Below are 16,744 nucleotides of genomic sequence, written 5' to 3'. Positions count from 1 at the left end.
CTAATAGCTTTTTCCCTGTCTTTTTTTTGGTTCTTGGAATTGAACTCAGGAACTTACACTTGCTAGGCATGCGTGTATGCCACTGAGCTAAATCCCCAGCTCCAAGTCACACTGACTGCAGGTGCTTGCAGTGTGCAAAGGGGGACCTATAGAGCCTCCACCCACACCGTGCGGAAGCAGCTCTGTGCCCTGTGCAGTGGGGAGGCCTTTAGAAGCGCCCATCTATGTACCTCAAGCAGTTAACAATCCTGTTGTACTTTTCTGACATTCGTTTCCACATCAAACAGGCTCGAGGGGTAAAGTTCCTCCTCTCACATAAAATATCTCCAAGCCAGGTGAGGGTGCCCGTGAATGCCCGTGATTCCAGCACTCAGGGAGGCTGAGGCAGGCGGATCACAAGTTTGAGCCCAGGCTAAGCAATTTAATGACTTAGTGACATCCTGTTTCAAAATCCTTAAAAAAAAAAAAGGAGGGAGATGCAGCTCAGTGCGGAGCCCCTTGGTCTAACTCCCAGAATTGGGGAAAAAGAAAAGAATGAATAAATGAATGTGTAAACTGCATCTCAGGCTGTACTGTTACCCAGCCCTCCCGTAAGGAAAGGCTTCTCCCAGCAGAGGGCGAGGCTCGAACCCTGCTCGCACCCGCGAGGGCAAGCGTTAGCTCTGTGGGCCGCGCTGACCCAGCCGCACACTCCGCTTACTGAAGCCCAGGGCGCAGCGCTTGGCGGCCTGGAATCCAGGAGCTGCAGCAGCCCGAGGACACGAACACTGTGCGTGGGACGGGGTGAGGCTTGCACACCTCTGTCTCCACTGCGGTCCGCTTGGGAAGACGAGCGCTGAGCTCCCAGCCTCAGGGTTCAGCTGGTTTTGTAGCGTCAGCTCGGGCTTGAGGTGCGAACCAGGCCCCAAGGTGGCAGCTCCAGGTTGGAAACCAGCGGCACACGTCCGCGGCACCCTGCAACGCGTAAAATGTGTCTGCGCCGGGACTTCTGTCCTTGCAGCGGCTTCCTGGGAAAGAGACGACCCCTGGTGGACAGTGGAGGAAGCGACGCCCCAGACCGCCTCTAGGGGGTGGATAGTGCAGGGGAGTCCTCGAAGGGGAAACGCCTGTGCTAGAGGTCACCGAGGCGGTGTGTGGCAAGAGAATGTGTATTTTCATTGTTGGGTTCTTTTTTTTGAGACAAGGTTCCGATATGTAGTTCAGCCTGGCCTTGTATTCACTACGTAGCCCCGGCTGGCGTCAAATTCGCAGCGATCCTCCTGCCTCAGCCTTCTGGGTGCTTTAGTGTGGCCACATCAGAGAGATCAGTGCAGCAAGTGGACCACGTGAATAAAGTGGTAAGGAGCTGCAAGCGTGAACAAAACCGCTACCCACCAGCAGCAGGCCACGTTCTGGGAAGACAGAGTAGCAGGTAGTGACTGGACTACAGGGGCAAAATCCTAACAAGGACCAGGATGAAAAGTGCACTGACCGGTTCTTCAGAGGTGATCAGATCATATCTGGGCCTTAGAAAGACTGCTCTGACGTAGCCTGGTGTGGTGGCACATACCTCTCACCCCAGCACTCTGGAGGCTGAGGCAGAGGACTGCAAGTTTGAGGGCATCCAAGGCATTTTAATCACTGAATGAGACCCTGTCTCAACTTTTTAAAAAAGTGCTAGGAGACTGAGGCAGGAAGATTGAAAATTCGAGCCCCCCCTTGACGGAGTAGTGATTTAAGGACAGGCTGTCTCAAAAAATAAAAGAAAAAGGTGTAGGGGTGTATCAGCGCAAAGGCCCAGGGTTCAGTTCCCAATCCAAAAACATTTTTCATACCCCATATCCCACACTGATCAGGTGCAGATAAATAACACAACTTCGTTCTTTGTTCATCTCATTTCTCCTCCCCCTCTTCTCCCTCTCTCACCACTGCGTTTCTAGCCACGTTCCCTTCCCTAAATATCCGCTCCACGTTTCTTTTTCCCTCGCCATCCCCTCCGAATACTCCACTCTCCGGGTCTTGCGGAAGAGACGGTGGGCGTGGTGCGCGTGCGCAAAGGGGCTGCGGCCATGCGCAGAAGGCGCTAGGGTAGGTTTGCGCGGGGGCACTGCGCATGCGGGGAGATGGCGGGCCAGGCGACCTGAGCGCCGCGGGTCGCCGTGTTTCCCTCGCGCCAGCGGCGGGAGCGCTCAGGCTTGTGAGGCGACGGCCGAAGCGGCTTCTCCGTGCGGCTCCCGCACTCCCCCGAGCCGACCGCGGGTGGATCCGCTGCGTTCCGCGCACCCGGGCCCTGGCGCTCGACGCGGCGGAAGGCGGGAGAGCCCGCGGGACGCGGGGAGCGCGGGGCGGCCGGCGTCATGAGCCAGCAGCGGCCGGCGCGGAGACTGCCCAGCCTCCTGGTGGACCCGGCGGAGGAGACTGTGCGCCGCCGCTGCCGCGACCCCATCAACGTGGACAGCCTGCTGGTAAGCGGCGGGCGTCACGTGCGGCCCGCGCGCTCCCGCCACCTGCTCGCAGGCGCAGGCGCGAGGCCGCCGCTCCCGAGTTGCAGAGCTCGCGCGGGTCGCGCTGCTAGGCAGTGCGTCCGCCGGGCGTCCCGATGCTCTCTCCAAGCTCGCGATCGTCCCCTGCCACCTCCTGTTCTGTGTTCCCCGCCAACTGCAGCTCCTCCCCCATGAGCCCATTCTTTTTCTGTGATGCCTCTCCCACTTTTTTACCCTTGAGAGAGTCTTGCTGTAGATTAGGTTGCTTTTTTTCTTTTTTTGTTCTCTCTCTTTTTTTTTTTTTTTTGTACCAGAAATCTAACTCAGGATCTCACACTAGCTAGACAGGCACTGTGCCGCTGAGTTATATCTGCAACTAAGCAGCCCTCTGAATTCACTGTGTGGGGCAGGTTGGTCTTGAACTAAAGGCAATCCTTCTGCCTCAGCTTTCTGAGTGCTGGGATCACAGGTGCACTCCTCACACCTGGCCTGATGATCGTTACATTTTTATCATTGTCAGAGTCAGAGTATTGAGTGGGAAGTAGTTTGTGCATGGCTATATAGTAAGTGGAGAAGCCCATGGCGGACGTCAGAATGTGTGACTCCAGATGATAAATTTTGACTAAACTGCATCCTGACTCCAGCCCTTAAAAGTCTCTGTCCACTCCCACTGGTAGTATTTCTTTCTCCTGTACAACCAGACCTGTGAAGAAAGTGGGCTGGGGATATAGCTCATTGGTACAGCACCTGCCTGGCAAGTGTGAGGTCCTAAATTTGATACCTGGTTAAAAAAAATTTCCTGCTTGTTCACTTTTCCTTACCACTCAACCCTCATGGTGGGAGACTTCTGCCTTGGCACATCTGTAGGAGTGTGCCTCTGAGGTCCCAGCTCTGGTGTCAGTTCCAGCAGCTGATTCACTGCTGCCTTTCTGTACCCTGGGTGACAGCTTTTGCAGCAAACTCTGACCCTGGCTGCCTTTGACTGCAGGTACTGTGGTGTTCCATCTGCCTGTCTGACCTCTCACCCTCCTCCCCTTCCCCTTCCTGACACTTGTGTGTCATTCTGGGTTCTTTTCCACCGCATTCCCACCTCGTTCATATGGGAGACCATCTAGTAGCCCGTGATTTCTGTGACCAGATGTAGGTACCGTCCTTACTTAGGCCGCAGTTGATATCCAGATACGTCATCTTCTGCCAAGCAGTCACCAGCCTTTCTCTGTCCACTTCTGTGGTGAGGCACCCCATCGAGGGTCCTAGGCTTTGTCTTTCCTCCTTTCCAGTCTGCTCGCCAAGCTCCAGGTCTGAGAAAGGTGAATCAGCAGCCCTGCCTTGGACCCTGGGCCTTCCTGGCCAGCTTTGCCGCTCGCTGTCTCGTCCCAGCTCTCCACACGTGCTCTGCCTGTGACTGATCCGGTTTCAAAGCGTGTTTCTACTTTCTGAAAGGGAAACCATCACAGAGGATCATGGCGGAGCCAGGGCCCTCTGCTGCCGCTGCTACAGAGTGGCAGAAAGAGCTTCAGGAATACCAGGCAGCCGAGGGAAATTTGAAGAATTAAATCTCCTGTTCAGCCTGAAAATGATGGGTGATCTCCTGTTCACTCTTGCCATTTTGCCTGTCAGAGCCCAACAGTGTTAAACTCCAGTCCAGACCAGCTGGTGTTACAGGGTCCCGGAAGCCAGGGTTAAGGCACCAGAACTGGTGGAAGTCTGGCTTGCAGAGTGGTCTCCTCTCACCCACAGTATGTTTGTAACTCGGCATTTGGCTGACAGAACCTGTTGCTCACCCACAGTGTGTTTCTGTTTCTTTTTTTTTTTTAAATAGTTACTTTTTTTTTTTTTTTTGTCTTTTTCCTTTTTATTGGTACTGGGGATCGAACTCATGACTGCCTGCTTGCAAGGCAGGCACTTATGCCGCTGAGCTAAATCCCCAGCCCCCACAGTGTGTTTCTAACTCGGCATTTGGCTGACAGAACCTTTTGGCATCTCCTTGTGTGCTAGGGATATAGTAGAAAACTCCTGGTCTCAGCTGGCCCTGGCTTAGCTCTTCTGAACTATTTATAGCTTCTAGCTGTTCCATATTGCTACTTTTTCTTTTTTTAATTCTAGGTTATCCCACCAGCGTTTTCTGAGTCTGGGTTGAGCTGCCCACATGTCTGTGCTGTGGAGCTGACCGTCTCTCCACCTAGGTGTTTCCATGTTTCTCTGTAGTGCTCTGGGTCCACATTTGGCTACTTGTCTGCGGAAACTTCCCTGACCTCAGGACAGGCTAGGCAGGGGCTCACTGTCCTCAATGCTCTCTGTCAGCCAGAGCCACCTTGGCAGGTCCCCAAGGACTGCTGCTCACCAGCTCTGTCCTCTCACCTTGTCCAGTTGCGGGGTGAACAGAGCGGACACTCTGTAGGTGCCTAAGTATGCATTTCCTTCCTTGAAAAATGGGCCGGAGGATGAACTTCTGCCTCAGTGCTCTGAACCAGCGAAGACATTTTAATAAGCTGCTGGTATGCAGAGGTCAGGTGCGGATCCCACAGTTTCCTGGAAGCTGCCCAGCACATTGGCCAAGGTCTTGAGCGGGCAGAAGATGGAATTGGTGGGCGTTTTGGGGTTCAGCTTACATGGGAGAGGGGCGGAGACTGGCAGGAGGAGGCTACGGATAGTGCTGCTCTGCACCTGGCAGTGGCACCAAGAGGCCACGAGGACATAGCATTAGACACTATGGAGCAGTGCTTCAGATGGTTGCCCCCAAAGCTCAGCTTGTATTTTATTTTGTTTTATTTTTCTTTCATCATTAAAGAAACTACTGGGTCGCTGAGGCTTGAGTTGCAGGTTCAAGGGCGAAGGGTGGCCTGCTGTCCCATGGGCGTAGCTGGGGGCCAGGCATTGCCGGACTCCGTCTTCATTCTATGGCGAGCAGGAGACAAAGATAGAGGGAGAGGGGAGATCACACAAGGGGGAGAAAGAAGGCATGTGGCCGGAGCCTGTTTCCCACATGTCGGTGCCGCCTCTCTGCAGCGACAGCAAAGCTGGGAGAACTCCAGCCCCTCCATGGTGTCACTGCCGGCTCAGCAGCCACTGTGTGGAGGAGAGGGAACCGCAACCCCAAGCGTGGCGTGTGTGGCTGGGCTTCCCTGCTGCATTTATTTTATTTTATTTTTTATTTTTATTTTTTTTAAAAAGCCAGTCTAATTTAGCAGTGGGGGGTGGTATACCAACTTTAGTGACACTAATGTTAATAAGTTCTGATAACCCACTGCCATCGGACCAGCCCCCTGCTGCATTTAAAGGGTTTGCCTTTTGGGGTTTTGTGGGAGCCCTGCCGTGTGAGGCAGCCCTCACCACCGACTCCATTAGGAGAGGGGGTACATGTGGGCGGTAGTCCTAGTTGCTTTTTGCCTGTCCCTCTAGCCATGATGGGGCTCCTTGGGGCTCCCCTGCTGAAGGGCCAGCACTGCCAGTGGGCCGCGGCCCCCCAGCGGCTCTCCGCTGAGTCCTGTGTGGAGGTGACTTGCTACAGACACTGGCGTCTGCCACAGCTGCTGCAGAGCTGGGGATGGTGCACCCGGCCCCTTATCACCTGACAAATCCAGCCATAGTCCTCCCTGTTTGCAGGCCCAGCCACTGATGCGGCTGCAGGTGGCTGCTAAAGGCACACCTGGAGGTTTGCACTCCCAAACCTTTGCTTCACTCCCGCACTGGAATCCTGCCTTCTCCTCCTTCCTGTGATTCACTGTTCAGACAGGGGCTGCACCCCAGCTGGGGACACCTGCTCAGAGTCTCCTCGCGGAGCCACCTGTGCTGAGCAGCGCTCCTGTACCAGGTCGGAGCCTGCGCCGAGCACACCTGGCCACAGGTGCCAGGCATTCGTGAGAGTCCATTACTTCTAGCTTCGTGGGGCAGCGTTATTCTCTATACCAGCCGCTTACACTGACTAGTGCTCGTGAAGCAGCCGGCAGAGTGGTGAGGAGGACTGCCGGCCCTGCCCGTCCTGCCCGCCCTGCGTGGTTCAGGCCTTGAAAAGACGTCTTTCCGCTTCTCCCGCCAAGCGGTGTCTCAGGAACACCACTTCCCCTGTGTGCTTCCCAGTGTTAGAAACGCTGCTGTTTCATATTCCTGGTAATGGCAGTGTGCCCCTGACTGTTGGTTGGTCTTGAACATGCCGAAGCCCTTACATTACAGAGGACAACACTGTTCAGGTGCATTGTTCTTCTATTACTAAGCGAAATTTACCTTTTTGTTTTTTTCAGCCATCGAAGATCAGGATTAATTTAGAAGATAATGTACAGTATGTGTCTATGAGAAGTAAGTGGATTCCTGACTGGGTTTTAGGTTTTATGGTTTGAAGGAAAGATTGCTAAAATTATTTGAAATATACATGGAGTATTAAAACACCTTCTTTTCCATTCATCGGTTGATACGGAAAATGTGGGTTTTTAAACAGTGGACTACTACTCAGCCATAAAGAAGGATAAACAAGATATTTCTAGGTAAATGAGCACACCTTGAGGCCATACTCTTAAGTAAAATAAATGGGATACACATGTAAATACTGCTTGTTTCTTTGGTGTGAAGAACTTAGTGTAAATAAGAACCAAAATGTACAATAGATGTTGTGAAATAGAAAATGTTCAAATGGGAAGTGGGATGGGGCAGGGGAAAAGAAGAGAGGAAAAAGAACAAGAATAGAAGAAAAAATAGAAACAAAGCTTTGTAAATGAGAGGGGAAAGGAGTTGAAGGGAAAGGCATGGAGGGGGAAGTCAGATAGACCACGTGCAGGCCAGGTGTAAGGGCACACTCTTACAATCCTACCACTCAGGAGGCTGAGGCAGGAGGATCACTACGAATTTGAGGCCAGCCTGAACTGAATGGCAAAATCAATCTCAAAGGGGCTGGGGATTTAGCTCAGCAGCACAAGCTCCTGCCTGGCATGCACAAGGTTATGAGTTCAGTCCCCAGTACAAAAGCAAGACCAAGATCGATCTCAAAAATAGTAATAGTAATTATATAATGCACAGGTACAAATTCCATATGAAAATTTTATATATATGCCTAAATGTACCAATAAACCTAAAAATTAAATTACACACAAGGCGATGATTATCGGCATAAAGTAACCATTTGTCTGTTACAATGAACTGCAAAGTTTGAACTTTAAGCAGCGAGTCTTGTGATTGGATGAGGAGCACAAGTGGCAATTTCTCCTCCTTGCTTTAGAAAGTGTCACCCGAAACCCTATGAGCCGTACCTTCTGGGTATGGCCGAGCCCCGAGCAGCAGGGGCTGGGAGCAGCGAGGGGGAGTCCAGGACTGGGGCTCCCGGCTCACATGGCACCACTGACCTGCTGTGACGCGTGGGACGTGCGGCATCAGTGTTGGCGTCGGGCAGCTCCTAGAGGAGGGCTGCGGGGAACCCACCTGTGCCTAGGGCCCCCTGCTAGGTCACCTGCTTCATCCTTGCATTGACGGCAGCTTGGTGGTCAGTGCCAGGACCCCTTCCCGGGGCACCCTGCATGCTGTGAGTAGTGCACCCACACTAGTGCACTGTGAAAAAGAGTGGCAGCCTGGGAATGCCCATAACCCGAGCCTGTTAGTGACAGTGTAACCAGGTGTGCTCTGTGCGGGCAGCATTTCTCATTTGATGACTTCCAAGGTTGGTTGTGGAATTTTCTACTTCAAGACTGACACACCTAGTTCAGCTCTGCACAGGAACAGACGTCAAAACCAGGCATGGTGGCACATGCCTGTCATCGCAGCACTCAGGAAAACAAGGCAGGAGAATCGCTATGAGTGTGAGGCCAGCCTGGGCTACATAGTGATTTCAAAGGCAGCCCCAAGGCTCCATGGCAAATCCTTGTCTCTAAATTTTTTTAAAAAACGAGCAGACATTCCCTGGAAGCATTGACCTCAAAGAATGTGTGCTTCTGTGCTAGGGCACCGCAGGGCTTTACCCAAGGCTGCCCCTGCTGTGGGTGTAACAGGCCTTTCCGAAGCCCCTACCTGCCATGCTTGAGAGAAAAGGAGGAGAAATGGGATGTTTAGGCTCTGTCGAGAGGTAGATTTACGGTGCAGGCCTGGGAAAGAGGAGAACGGTGGTGTTGGTGCAGATTGGGGTGCCGCTGTACCGGGTGCACCTGACACCTGCGTCTCCACCATCCCCTAGCAGGTGCGCTCAGCTGCTCAGGTTTACCTCAGGACCAACCAGGCTCCGGGTAGCATGCGGAGTGCCTGCAGATACTCCCATGCTGCTGAGCCCGCAGCTCTTGAGAGCAGCGGAGCAGCTGCTGACCTATCAGGAGTGCCGCCCGAGGCGCCGCAGTTAGCCTTAGTGCCTGGCGAGGGGCGTCCTGCATGCTGCGTGCTCAGGAGAGCGCCCCCTGTCGGGATTCCCTGGTGAGAGGGCGGCTTCTGCATCGGTGCCCGCACCTCCAAGACGGTTGGTTTGGGTTCTTTACAAATCTTCCTCCAACAGGGTCCCACTTGCAACAGGGCTAGAAATATAAAATAATAGCGAGGCCCTTTTCCCCTAAGATGCGTGGGGTTTAACTTAAAGACCAAGGACAAAGTTTAATTTGCAAACCATATCACGTCCTGGCCTGCAGAGGGCGTCTACATGGTGCCGGGACGCAGGCCTGGGGGTCTGCCGCACGGCACTAAACTGAGCGCTCCTGGACATCCTGGCCTCCTGCTCCAGGGGAAATGCATGATTATGTACGTGAGTGGCAGATGTGACTTACACTTCACAAATGTGTTTATTCTGTTTCCCAGAAGCACTAAAAGTGAAGAGACCGCGTTTCGACGTGTCGCTAGTGTATCTAACTCGGAGGTTTATGGATCTTGTCAGATCCGCGCCCGGGGGCATCCTGGACCTAAACCGGGTGGCTAGCAAGCTGGGTGTGCGGAAGCGCAGGGTGTACGACATCACCAACGTGCTGGACGGCATTGCCCTGGTGGAGAAGAAATCCAAGAACCACATCCGCTGGATGTGAGTCACTGGCGCGTCACGTGACAGTGCTGTACTCTTTCCAGTCCAGGCGTTAGCAGTGTTAGTCGGGTGTGAGTCCCGCCAGGAAGGATCTTTTTGCCTTGTCCCACAAAGGACTTGATTTTTTCCCCCTTTCTCAGAACTGAACGGGAGACATAGAGGTAGAAAGTGTCTTCTGTGGTTCCATTTGTAAGTGGAGAAGGGCAGGGCCGGCCAGGTGGAAGCCTACACGGTCATGTCCCAAGACCAAACTGTGTGAGAGCGTGGGTCTCACCTAGCACCTGTGCCCTTGGGTTTTCTCAGATTGCCCTCTGAGTCACTAGTGTGCACTGGATCTGCAGGCGAGGTGTCACAGTACATGCCTGACATCCCAGCACTCAGGAGGCTGAGGCAGAATTGCTTCGTGAGTTCCAAGCCAACCTACATAACAAGACCCTGTCTCAGAAAAACCAAAAGAAAAATGAACGAAAGAGCAGTGATTATAGCGTTCTAATGGGAAAGAACATGCCCAGTGTGAGAGGTGACTGCCCCCAGCACCTTAGCAGAGGCTCTGTGCCCCGCTCTAGGCACAGCTGCGGCTCATGTCGCATGGCCACGCCTCAGGGCACTTCTGTCCCCACAGAGGGTCCGACCTGAACAGCTTTGCCACGGTGCCTCAGCAGAAGCAGCTGCAGCAGGAGCTGTCGGACCTGTCCGCCATGGAGGACGCTTTGGATGAGCTCATCAAGGACTGCGCTCAGCAGCTGTTTGAGTTAACAGACGACAAAGAGAATGAAAGATATCCTTTAAATCTCTGTGTCCCTCTGCTTACTGAGGCAGGGTCTCACTGTGTAGCCCAGGCTGGCCTTGAGCTCAGCGATTCTCCTGCCTCAGTCTCCCAAGTGCTGGGATGACATGTGTGGCACCACGGCTCATTAAGCTATAGGATCAGCTTGGGAATGTAGTCTGTGTAGTCACAGGATAAATCTGGCCTCTGAGTAAGTAAGGTCTTGTGGTCCAGTCGCAGGCACTCGCTGTGCTGCACCTTGGGGTTATGTTCTGTGCGCAGCAGGCATAAGGCCAGGCCAATCTTTCCCTGTAGAACAGCAAAGTGCATGCTCACTGCGCTCTTCAGACTGTAGAGACGGTGATCATAAAGGCAGTGAAATAATTGTGGGTTTGGTGAAAATCATTGCTTCCCCACTCTTCAAAATAGTTTGTTTCTGAAGCAGTAAGAATTGCCGTCAAGGTGGTACCTGAGATGCTGTCCACACCCCTGGTGACTCAGGCCAGTCCTGCCCCAGACCCAGTGTCCAGGACCATGAGAGCCTGGTCCTGTGCTAACCATCTTTCTCCTGGGCCCTGACCTTTACCCCGGAAGGAAAAGACATCCATTTCCTGTAGGTAACAACAGCTGCTCCAGCGTGCAGAAACCGAGCAGCTGTGGGTGCCTAGCATGCTTTCCGTTTCACCTTGACTGTCACCCTCACCTGCTGTCTTCATAGCTGGTGAGCCTTGCTGACTCAGTGCAGGTGACAGAACCCAGAGTGACCGTATTCATGCCAGGCTGTCACCAACAATGCACTGTTCCATGTTCCAGGTCCCCTCCACAGCAGTGCAGCCCTTCCCACAATGCAGTCAGTGGAAAGCAGACGCAAGTCCATGTGCTTGCCCCTGCAGCTGGACACAGTATACATAAAACAGAGGGAACAGTAGTGGTCCCTGCTCACAAGTCCTGCGTGTCCCCAGAGGCCAGAGCAGGAGGGTCAAGAATGAAAGCCCAGCTGGGCAGCTGCTTCTTCTTGAGGCCCAGTCTCCACATAGGAAGGGCTGGGTTCAGCCCCCACAACCACTAAAAGACACTGATGAGGTCCCGAGGGAGATTCAGCAGCACAGAGTGAGAGGTGTTCAGATTGGGGTGGAAGATGATTTTAAGGAGGAGAATCTGTGGCTATAGGACTATCCTAAAGACTCTCTCTGCGTTTGCCTCCTTTTGGGGATTAGGGAGATGGCAGGTCTGTCAGAACTGCAGGCATATTCTGGAGCTCCAGGGCAGGCTCTCACTGACCCGGCAGAGGTGCACTGGGCACAGCTGCCCAGCCATGTGTGGGGTGGAGCTCTGGGCTACATGCATGGCCCCAGATGGGGCAGCCAATGTCTCCCCAAGTGTGTGTGGTGACTTGGACTCTGGGAACACTTTTCTCCAGAAATCATCACAGCCACAGCAGGGTGTGCACAGGTGTGAGAGCTCCTCTGAGGAGATTGTTTACACCCACGCCCCAGCCCGCTTAGACCCTTGACTGGACTCACGCTGGCCTACGTCACGTACCAGGACATCCACAGCATCCGGGCCTTCCACGAACAGATCGTCATTGCGGTAAAGGCCCCAGAGGAGACCAGGCTGGACGTCCCGTCACCCCGAGAGGTGAGTGACCCCACGTGTCCTGGGGAATGACTGGGAGCCCAGGGTGTGTGGGTGTCTGCAAGGATCCTGGTGCTGCAGCTCCGGTGAGGCAGGGTACACTGGCTTCAGAGAGGTCAGTGTCCTGAGGCCTCTCGGGGAGCGGGTGGATGAGGCCATTCCAGGCTTTGCTGCTCTGCAGCGCTCAGCAGTGGTTGGCAGGCACAGTGTCCCCTTTGGACAGGCCCTAGGGCTGTCCATAGTGGAGCTCTCCTGTCCCTACCTGGATTAGGGGTGCAGCAAAGGTGATGAGTGCATTGGGGACCCTTAGGTGTCAGCTCTTCAGTTACCTTACTTTCCTGGAGTACTAAGGATTAAACTCAGGGTTTTGCACACATGAGGCAAGCTCCACGCTACTGAACTGTGTCCCAAGCCCCTTGGGAGTTTTATTTTGAGACAGAGTGTTGTTAAGTTGCCCGGGCAGGCCTGATTCAGCCTCTGTAGGACTGAGATGACAGGCGTGTGGTGCCCTGTCAGGGTGACATGGGGATGATGGTATCTGCAGTCCAGCCTAGCCAGATTGCTGGGAGAGGTTGGACCTGGGCAGGGTGACCCAGGACGCAGGAGCCATAATGAGAGCTGCTCCTGGGCACCTGGCCTCCCTCAGGCTTTGTCCTGGGAGCAGTGTCAAGGAAGATCCAGGGCTTCGCGTGTGCACCCCGTGTACCTGGCCTCTCTGGGCTTCCCCAGACAAGGCCTGCGTGCAGGGTGCTGGCTTCCTCCTCCAGCACAGTCCCCATCCCCATCCCATTGGGCCCAACTGACGCTGCCCCACTGTGTCCCTGCCAGGATGCCATCACTGTGCACATCCGCAGCACCAAGGGGCCCATCGACGTGTACCTGTGTGAGGTGGAGCAGAGCTGCCCAGGTGCTGGAGCATGCCCCAAGCACCCCAAGAAAGGTGACTGCGGAGGGAGGGAAGGAGGGAGGGAGGTGGGGAGACCAGGAGGCATCAGGCCCTGCCTGGTGTCTCTTGGTGGCACTGCCAGCAGGGCCTCTGGCATGAGGAAAGTGGGCCTCCCGCTGCAGGCACATATGTCACCCCACTGTCCCTACCCGTAGAGGAGCCCGATATGCAGCCTGAGGAGACGCTGGAGGCCTGCAGCTGAGCCAAGGGCGGCGTTGAAACGGAGTGTCGACCCCAGCAGGGTGGCATCTGCGAATCTGCCCTGGGAAAGGCAGCTCCGAACAGAGGAGGTTGCTTTAGCAATCGCCCCAGACCTGCGGTGCTGGTCCCTGTCCACAGGAGTCTGCATGTCCCTGAATCGTGTTAGCATCCCAAGGTGGTGGCAGCAGCGCTGTGGCCTCGCCGCTTTAATTTATTAGACTTCGGGGAGGGCGGGCACGGCTTGTCCGCATGCGCCCTGGGTGGGGGGCGGACGCCACCTGGGGCCAGGAGAGAAGCACTTGGAGCACAGCTGGCCAGGCCAGCCGGGCACGGTGACAGGAGCCTGGCCCGTGCTCCTGCGGGCAGCAGTGTCGCGCCTTGGTGGCCTTCCCATCAGCCTCTGCGCCCCCATTGCCCGTCCCCGCTCCTATGCCTCTGCTCTACCTCAGCGGTAAGTCATTTACCACTGTGCCTCAGTTTACTCAGTAGTTACCATTAGACTGTGAGCTCCTTGCGGGACTGTCGTCACCATCCTCATCACCTGACCCCTCCGAAGTGGCACTGAGGGCCTGCGGCTGGGCGCATGGTGACCGCAGCACAGGCAGGGGCCCTTGGGAGCTTCACGGCTCCTGATAACCCCCTCCTGAGGAGGGCTGGACGGTGTACAGAAAGTTTTAAAATAAAGACCAGAAACTACGCAGCTGTGTGCAGTTAGTCCAGCAGCTGTGTCCCAAGCCCAGAGGACCCAGGAGAGCAGAGCTGCGGAAGCCACCTTGGCTCCCGCCTCCCGAGGATGGGACTCCATCTCCAGTGTCAGCTTCTTCGGGGCTGACCCTGCTCCCAACAGCTGCAGGAGTCGAGGGCCAGTGGGCACGCGGGGACCCCTGCACTTGGTCCCCCTGCTCTGCACCCGGAGACGCGTGCTAGGTCTGCGCCCTGCGGCCTGCTCTGAGGGGTGGCCGGCCCAGAGTGCTGTGGCTGAGCTGCCAGCTGCAGGAGCCTCGGGCCAGGCTCATTGTGGGGCAGGAGCCCTTGGCCTCTGCAGCCCACAGCATCGCTGCCTTGAGTGGCTGCTCCTCTACCGGCCATCCGCCCGATTCCTGACTCCGAGGGAGTTGAGGGCTAGCACCCAACCCATGTGCCCAGCTCTGGCTCTTTGGTACCTTGGAATGGAGCAAGTGCAGGCAACTCAAGCCTCCCCGTGTACCCATCGTGCAGCGCAAATAGCCTCATGCCAGACCAGGGCTGGAGAAAGCCATGTTGTGAACTACTCAGGACAGAGCGGCTGACCCAGAAGGCTGAGGCAGGAGGACCACGGGTGTGAGCTCTCCTGCACAAGTTAACGAGACCCTTTAAAAAATAGGAACTGAGTAGAGGAGTCGCTCTGGGAAAAGGCCCTGAGAAGGCTCCAGGAGAGGCTCCAGCACTGCTAAAAAATAAATAAAAGCTTAATGATGACTGAAACTATGTGTTCATACCAGCACGGTAGGGTTCTAACAGGTTTGTGCTGTCATACAGTGAAGAATGGACGGTTACTCTGATTTGTCTTCACTTAGGTAAATTCTGGCTCAGATCGGCACATCACAGCTGATTTCCACAGGCGTGGTGGTGCACACCTGTGATCCCAGCACTGGGGAGGCTGAGGCAGGAAGATTGGGTTGCAAGTTTGACCCCAGCCTCTGCAACTTAGTGACTTAGTGAGACCCTGTCCCAAATGAAAAGGGCTGAGGACGCAGCTCAGTGAGACGGTGGCGTTCACCTTAGTAATGCCAAGTCCATGCCAGGAGACCTCTGTCAGGCTGTGTGAGCTGCAGCTGTAGGGACCTCCTCCACACCCCAAGGTCACGGAGCTCGATGAGGCCCTGGGCTGCGAGGAGGGTAAGGCCCCAGGGTCTTCCTTAATTTGCTGTTATGAGACAGGGTCTTCCCCAGTGGAAGAACTCGTGAGATCTGGACCACACATATGTACATTCAGGGGGCTTGATTTAGGATATTTTAGGGAGAATCGCCAAGAATAGTCTGCTACGGCAGATACAGAAAGTCATGAGGAGTGCTTGAAATAGCACATCTTTCATATGTATACTTCACTTGTACCAGATAAGCTCCTCAACATCTCAGGAAAATACATATACTGTGTTTTAAAAAGAAGCTGGCAATGGTGGTGCCTACCTACAACCCTAGCACTGTGGGAGGCTGAGTCAGGAGGATCCTAAGTTGAAGCAAGTTAGTCCCAAACTGTGAACTGAAAGGGGCTACAGCTTGTGCAAGTGTTGAGGTCAATCTGGCACCACCTAAAAAAAAAAATCGGGGCAGACAGTAAACAGGTGGGAACCAGCCTGCACTAGGAGAGGTTGGCCCACAGCACAGTGCCGGCCTGGCTGCAGCACCCAGCTCGGCTCGACTTTCCACTCCTGCCAGCAGTGCTAGGAGCTGGTAGCCTCCTGGGAGGTGCACTTCGATTTTGGCTTCTGTTTTTTGAGACAGGGTCTCACTGTGCAGTTCAGGCTGGCCTCGAACTCTCAGCAACCCCGCCTCAGCCTCCTGTGTGCTGGTTGCAGATGTGCAACTCCATGCCCAGATTTTAATTAAACTTTTTTAATAGTTACTACAGTATTTGCAGTGTGTGGTTCTAAACTCTCCCTCGGATAGCTGGCACATGTATATATCTTAGTTTTTATGTCCCCTTCTTTCTCCCACCCCATCAGTGACATTTTAAAACACAGTTTAGCCAGGTGTGTGGTGCACACCTGTAATCACAGCAGTCTGGGAAGCTGAGGCAGGAAGATCAAAAGTTTGAACCCAATCTGAGTAACTTAATCAGCCTGTCTCATAGTAAAAATATACTATATGTATATCTACCAGTTCCCCCATAGCAAGCAGATTTATTATTGCAGACATTAATAGGAATGTTTTAATAGTTTATTTAGTTATTTTCAGTGTTGGGAATCGAACTCATGACCTTGCGCTTGCCAGACAGGTGGTGCTATGCCACTGAGCTGTATCCATCCCCAGCCAATATAGTTTGTTTTTTAGAGGAGCTTTAGGTTTACAGAACAATGATGCTAAGCACACAAAGTTCCCATAACCCCCACTTCCTGAGCAGTTTCCCCATTCACATCTTTTGATTCAGGTTTTGGTTTTGGTCCTGCCTGGAGATTGAACTCATGACTTCACGCTGGCCTATGCCCCAATCCTTTTTTATTTTTGTATTTTAATTTTTTTTTATTTTAAAGAGGGTTAAACAGAACAAAGCAGATCAGACGAAAACAATGTAACGCAGGATTTCAAAGCAAGACAACAGGAAATTGTTTCATCACACAATCGATTCTGTAAACTGTTTAGAAGCTCTAGGCGTGTATAAGCCTCTACAAGTGTATACCTATTCTTTCTGTATTAGAAAAAAACAACAAAGCAGATTACTAGAAAAACAAACCAAAAAGAAAAATAACAATAGCAAAGAGCCCAAAATAATAACGCTATGGGCCTTCAAAACAAGGTGGTAGGCACAGAACTAAGGTTGTTATTTTATGCAGTAATATTTTTTATCTACTTTATTTTTTGTTTGTTGAGACAGGGTCTCCCTTAGTATTCCAAACTGGCCTTGAATTTGTGCCAACCTCCTGTCTCAGCCTCTGGTGCTGGGATTTCAGGCATGCACCATCACGCCCAGCCTTGGATTGTTCTGTTCTGTTCTGGGACAAGGACTGCACCAGGCTGCTCAGTAGTCACCGAACGGTGGTGACCAGAACAGAACTGAG

General features: G+C 53.6%; 1 protein-coding gene across 2 annotated transcripts; it reads left to right on the top strand.

Annotated features, from left to right (window-relative positions):
- Positions 1-2,077: 2,077 nt before the first annotated feature.
- Positions 2,078-13,682, top strand: E2f6 (E2F transcription factor 6). 2 transcript variants are annotated; one of them, XM_063254298.1, is made up of 7 exons: positions 2,078-2,444; positions 6,704-6,758; positions 9,222-9,438; positions 10,061-10,216; positions 11,728-11,842; positions 12,668-12,779; positions 12,908-13,682. In XM_063254298.1, the coding sequence occupies exons 1-7, from the start codon at positions 2,337-2,339 to the stop codon at positions 12,985-12,987; spliced, it is 843 nt and encodes a 280-aa protein (XP_063110368.1). In that variant the 5' UTR covers positions 2,078-2,336; the 3' UTR covers positions 12,988-13,682. The 2 variants fall into 2 exon arrangements, with proteins under 2 accessions (XP_063110368.1, XP_003462740.2); XM_003462692.5 differs by having other exon boundaries at positions 2,079-2,444; positions 12,941-13,682.
- The last annotated feature ends 3,062 nt before the right edge of the window (positions 13,683-16,744 follow it).

The sequence above is a fragment of the Cavia porcellus genome, unplaced genomic scaffold (assembly GCF_034190915.1).
Source record: "Cavia porcellus strain 051 isolate PalLab524CR breed Dunkin Hartley unplaced genomic scaffold, mCavPor4.1 scaffold_8, whole genome shotgun sequence".
Classification (NCBI taxonomy): Eukaryota; Metazoa; Chordata; class Mammalia; order Rodentia; family Caviidae; genus Cavia; species Cavia porcellus.
The sequence above is the reverse complement of the archived record's forward strand: the minus strand, read 5'-3'. Positions and strand labels throughout refer to the sequence as shown.

Bases quoted from the DNA above. Each gene is read 5' to 3' on its own strand.
- E2f6 (XM_063254298.1), top strand. From the start codon at position 2,337: ATGAGCCAGCAGCGGCCGGCGCGGAGACTGCCCAGCCTCCTGGTGGAC. The intron at 2,445-6,703 runs GTAAGCGGCGGG...TGTTTTTTTCAG, and splicing joins TCAACGTGGACAGCCTGCTG to CCATCGAAGATCAGGATTAA. The intron at 6,759-9,221 runs GTAAGTGGATTC...TCTGTTTCCCAG, and splicing joins ACAGTATGTGTCTATGAGAA to AAGCACTAAAAGTGAAGAGA.